General features: G+C 43.4%; 1 protein-coding gene across 1 annotated transcript; it reads left to right on the forward strand.

The window, feature by feature from the left end:
* Positions 1 to 3,936: 3,936 nt before the first annotated feature.
* LOC129720047 (uncharacterized) lies at positions 3,937 to 5,484 on the forward strand. Its single transcript, XM_055671461.1, has one exon. It carries the CDS (start codon positions 3,937 to 3,939, stop codon positions 5,482 to 5,484), a length of 1,548 nt encoding a protein of 515 aa, XP_055527436.1.
* The last annotated feature ends 278 nt before the right edge of the window (positions 5,485 to 5,762 follow it).

The following is a 5,762-nucleotide window of genomic DNA, read 5'->3' on the forward strand; positions in this document are numbered from 1 at the left end:
CAAGGGGTCCGTCAGTTTCTGGCAAAACACGAATGCCTACTTGCACACGCTTTAAATGGTGCAAACGATAGGCTCCGGGGTAAGTGTAATGAAACGGAAGATGCCGGCGTAGATGAAGAGTTTGAAGCTGGAGTAGATGCTGTACTGCTCGTCAAATCGGAACGCTCTATCGCAGAAACCAGGTTTACTTGTGGAAGTTTCCTGATTCCGTTGACCTTGTAGAAGCTCCTCGCATCGTGCCTGGAGAAGCAACCTTCCGCCTCCGCAAGAATACGCTCCCAATGCACAGTGGTCTAAACTCGAAAAGTCGTGATCGTTTTAGATTTGACTGTAAAATATTGATTTTATGTACCCAGTGTCTTCAGCAAGTTTATTCCATATAACAAGGCTTTTCTTTTAGCGTTTTCGGTTTTTTGATCAATCTCTCTAGTAGCTAACTAACTATAAAAACTACTTTTTCTAATTTTCGAAATACCAGATTGGTTTCTTCAGCAAAGTTGTAGGAAAATCTATAAGAAGAAGAATTGCTGAACACTGTAATCTTCTATCTGTACGTCTGATATGACGAAATAGAGTTTTACGAGGAACACTTCTCAAAATTAGTTTTTCGTCCATAACTTTTTCTGTGATCGTCAAAACAATTCAAGATGTTCTAAGATTTTGTTCATTCTGGTCTAACTGTGCAATGCTGTCGTTTCTTCCGGCGATAGAGTCTCTTTTCAGCGGCTCTTGCATCTCGATATCTACCCATGCTCTGACGAGTCACAGCCGTGGCCAAAATGTGACCCCTGGCGCGGTTCTTCTTCGCCGTCACTCGCTGGCACTCAGCGTCAAACTGCTGGTCGAACTGTGGATGTGCCTCCACTGATCATTCAGGTTCCCTTCAACTCTTTTCTCAACCTTCTGCGAATACTCTGCAGCCTCTCCTTCAGTTGATAGCCGCTGGATGTTCAACTGCATCCTCCTCGTTGCTTTGGATTTCAACACGTTGGACAGCCGGGCGCGGATTTTGGCTACTACGAGATAGTGATCCGAGCCAACGTTCGGTCCTCTGAACGACCTCACGTCTGTAACGTCTGAAAAGTGCCGTCCATCAATCAGAACGTGGTCAATTTGAGAGCAAAGCTCTCCATTCGGGTGCATCCAGGTGTGCTTACGTATGTTCCGGCGTGCAAAATAAGTGCTACAGATAGCCATCCCGAAATTAACAAGCCTCGGGTCATTGTCGTTCGTAGTAGAGTGGAAGCTTTCCTTACCAGTTACGGGCGGAAGAAGTCTTCCTGCCCGACCTGTGTATTTGCATCTCCGATGACAATCTTTATATCGTGTCCTGGGCACTCATTGTATGTCTTTTCCAGTAGCTCATAGAACTCCTCCTTTCCGTCATCGGGTTTCTCGTTGGTCGATGCGTACACATTTATTAGGCTGTAGTTGAAGAATTTGCTCTTAATACTCAACACGCATATACGGACATTGATCGGCCTCCATCTAATGACACGCTTCATCTGTTTTCCAATTAGCACAAAACCAACTCCTCTTTCTGCTTTCACGCCGCCGCTATAGTAGATGTGGTACTTAAATGAAGTGTCCGCAATAGGATCTACTTTCTGCGCATACAGCGGAAAAATGCAATGCGCAGTGACATTTCATCATCACGCGTTAGCTTCTAATACGCGTCCGGAACATTCTAGCAGCAAGCGTCCCTAGCATTTAATATTCAGGTTACGACATACCGCAAAGGAATTTCATCATCCTTGTTCAGGATTGGTCACCATTCATCAGGACTTTTCGTTCACAACAGTATACTGCATCGAGCACGCACACCCTTCCACCCTACCAGCAGCGCACCAGAAGCCAACAGGAAGAAGAAAACACCTTGCGCATGCTCACGTAACCATTCTTTATAGCAGCAGTAGAAGGGATGTGTTTGAATTTTCTATATAGGGCGTACGATTCTAGCTTTAAGCATTCAGTTTTAATTTGATATCCGGTAAATAAAGTTAAATTATGGAGAGTTGTAGCTGAAGTTTTTTTTCTCTCAACATTCTTGCCGAGCAACGGAGAGCCAGTAGGAGAATTGCCACCGATGGGCAACTGCTGAAGTTTATACAGTCCACTTGAAAGGCACAGTTGACCGGACGACAGGGATCCAATCCGCCTTTTTCAAGGCATGAAATGAGTTAAGTTTTTCTCCCACGCTCAGATGGTCACTATGCGATCGTTTCCCTATTCCCACTCGAGGCCGGGACAATGCGCTTCGACATTGGTCCTTCGAACCGGATGAATGCCACTACCGTCGTCGTTTCCGTGCAATTCGTTGTTTGGCAGTGATTTTGAGTTGAAGCCATAGAGAAAGTGAATAGTGTTTAAAATCTACCATAAAAACATTCAAAATAAACTTTGACTGTGAAAGTGAGAATTGAACTAAACTAAGCGATCTGTGTGACAAATTGAATGAAAATGCCAGTCGATCGCACACCGAAGCAAGCCGCGATGGAAGCAGAAGAAGTAAAAGTGCTTATCCATCAGCGAGGCCAAATTAAGGCAAAAGTGACTAGAATTAATCGGTGTCTCGGAGAAGCGGAAGACGATTTAACGAAATCCAGTGTCGTTGTTGAAAGTGTATTTTAAAAAGTTAGAATTGCACTATAATGAGTACACCGCGTTGCACCGTGAAATTCTCGCCGCTACTCCGTCAGCAAAGTTAGAGGAACAAGACGCAAAGCTTGATCTGTTTGATCAGCTTCACACAGAAGCTCTCGACCGCGCAGAGCGTCTGTTAGAGTGTTACACCAAGTCTGCTACCACGTCTGCCAATGGAGCTCCAGCACCCAACGTGGTTGTGCAGCACCAGCCCCTTCGTGCACCTGTTCCCTCGTTTGATGGTGCAGCTGAAAATTGGCCAAAATTCCGAGCCTTGTTTGAGGATCTTGTCGTTCGCGGTAGTGATTCCGATGCAAAGAAATTGCATCACCTTGACAAAGCACTAGTCGGTGATGCTGCAGGTCTTATTAATGCAAAATTGATTCAAGACAACAACTTTCATCTAGTTTGGAAACAGTTGATCGAGCAGTTTGAAAGTCCAAGAGTGATAGTTGATATACACATCGAAGGTTTGATTCACTTGAAGCCTATGTGCAAGCGAAATTGCAAAGAACTGTTGGAGCTGATGAAAATCTGTGATCGACATGTTGCTGGCCTGGAATATCAAGGGCAAAAGATCGACGGATTATCTGGACTCATCATTACCAAGCTGTTAACATCGTGTCTGGATCCTCAAACTCTGCAACTGTGGGAGCGAACATAGGAACATGGTGAGTTACCCAGTTATGACCAAACAATTAAATTTTTGCGAGAAGAATGCCAAGTTCTCGAAAGATTCCAAAGTAATTGCCAAGTAGGAAAGTTTAAAGAGACCCAATCAAGACCAAACACAAGCCCCAAATTTGCCCCCCAAAAAGCGCATACTGTCACATCCTCTAGTGCAGTTGATTGCTGCTTGATTTGCAGTGAAAACCTCCGTCATTTTGAGTGTCCTAAACTCCATCAAATGTCTATCTTAGATCGAAACCGTAAGGTAAAGGAACTAAAAATTTGTTTCAATTGCCTCCGTTCCGGTCATAGAGTTCACAACTGCCCCTCCAAAAAGTTATGTGTAAAATGTAATAAAAGGCATCATTCCCTCTTGCATGATGACTCACACACAGTTCAGGCCAAGTCCGAGACCCATTTGAAACTGAATTCTCCAGGAAAAACCCCGAATAGTATTGAACAAGAGCCCTCAAATGCTGTTCCTATTTGTTCTTGCAACCAATCACGAGATGTGCAAACGGTGATGTTGATGACTGCTGTGGTGAACCTCAGCTGATAATAGTGTTATCCCCTGTCGTACTTTGCTTGATAGCGGTTCTCAAGCATGTTTTTTTGTCCGAAACTATGGCCGATCGATTAGGTTCTACACGGCAACCAGTTTGTATGCCAATTGCAGGTGTTGGTGGAGCCAAATTTTATGCTCGAGCAAAAATGATGGTTTATATTGAATCGAGACATTCTGAGTTCTCCACTAGTGCCGAATGTTTAGTTGTGCCAAGGGTGACTGGAAATATCCCTGCCTCAAAGATTGATATTTCGTCATGGCCGATTCCTTCTGGAATCCACTTCGCCGACCCTGAATTCAACAAGCCTGATCAAATTAATATGCTGATTGGAGCTTCGATCTTCTTTCGTCTGCTTAAAACCGGTCAGATTCACCTAGCTGATGGTTTACCTGAGCTTCATGAAACTCATTTTGGATGGATATTTGCTGGTGTAGTTGATGATGGTGTAGGCAATGTTCCGAAGTTGGTTCATTCTGCTTCCCTGCAAACTTTAAAAGAAACAATGAAAAATTTTTGGGAAATAGAAGAGTTGCCAGCCACTTCTCCTTCCACTGAGCCAGATGATTACGAAAACACCTTCCGCCTCACACATTATCGCACTTCTGAAGGCCGATATGTTGTTAAACTGCCGTTTAGGGATAACTTACCTGATTTGCAAGATAATCGCTCTTTTGCTCTCCGACGGTTTTTTATGCTTGAAAGGCGGTTCAAATCAAACCCCATTCTGAAGGAACAGTATGTCAAATTCATAGAGGAATATCTAACGCTAGGACATTGTAGAGAGGTTGACGTGCAAAACGATTCCTGCAGCATAAACCGATATTATATGCCACATCATGCTGTTTTACGACCATCCACTAAGTTGAGAGTCGTTTTCGATGGGTCTGGAAAACCATCATCCTGCTCATGCTCGCTTAATGACGTTCTTAAAGTAGGAGGAACAGTTCAAAAAGATTTGTTTACAATTCTACTCAGCTTTCGTCAGTATGTTGTTGCATTTACTGCTGATATTACCAAGATGTATCGGCAAATTTTGATTGACCCATCCCAAACCAGTTACCAGCGGATTTTTTGGAGAAGTGATGCTAATGAACCACTAAAGGTGTTAGAGCTATTGACAGTGACATATGGTACAGCGGCAGCACCATTTTTGGCTACAAGATGTCTTACTCAGTTATGCGATGATGAACAAGAACAATTTCCAGTTGCTTCCAATATTGTCAAGAAGGACTGCTATGTCGATGATGTCCTTTCCGGAGCAGAATCTGTGGAAAAAGCTCTACAAGCACAGCGTGAGATTCAAGAAATGCTCGCTCGAGGTGGTTTTCCAATCCACAAGTGGAGTTCGAATCGACAAGAAGTGCTTGATCAGGTCCCAGAAGAAGATCGGGAAAAGTTAGTTCCGTTAGCCAAATCAATGGGAAGCGAGATCATCAAAACCCTGGGAATGTCATGGTGTCCCACTTCAGATGAATTTTTATTTGTGACAAGTTTCACAGCTTTCGATACCAATATTGTTCGATCCACTAGGTTTGGATTCCCCTGTTATCATCGTAGCAAAATTATTAATGCAACGTATGTGGGTTGTAAAATTGGCCTGGGATGAAATTATCAAAGGAGAAATTTTAACAGACTGGATCAGGTTTCGCAATGCACTACCTCAACTCAACGATCTTCGGATACCCAGATTAGGGTGCCAGCCAAAACGGTCATCTCGAATTTCAAAAAAAAAAAAACCCTATACAAAATGTTCACCTGCTCGAAAAAACACCCTGTGCAAAATTTCAGCTCAATCGGACTTAAAATGGGGTGGCGCAAAACGATTAAAGTTTGGCTTTTTTGAAAACCGAAAAATGACTTAAAAACGCATGAAACGTCGAGAAC

Source organism: Wyeomyia smithii, chromosome 2 (genome assembly GCF_029784165.1).
Source record: "Wyeomyia smithii strain HCP4-BCI-WySm-NY-G18 chromosome 2, ASM2978416v1, whole genome shotgun sequence".
NCBI classification, from domain to species: domain Eukaryota; kingdom Metazoa; phylum Arthropoda; class Insecta; order Diptera; family Culicidae; genus Wyeomyia; species Wyeomyia smithii.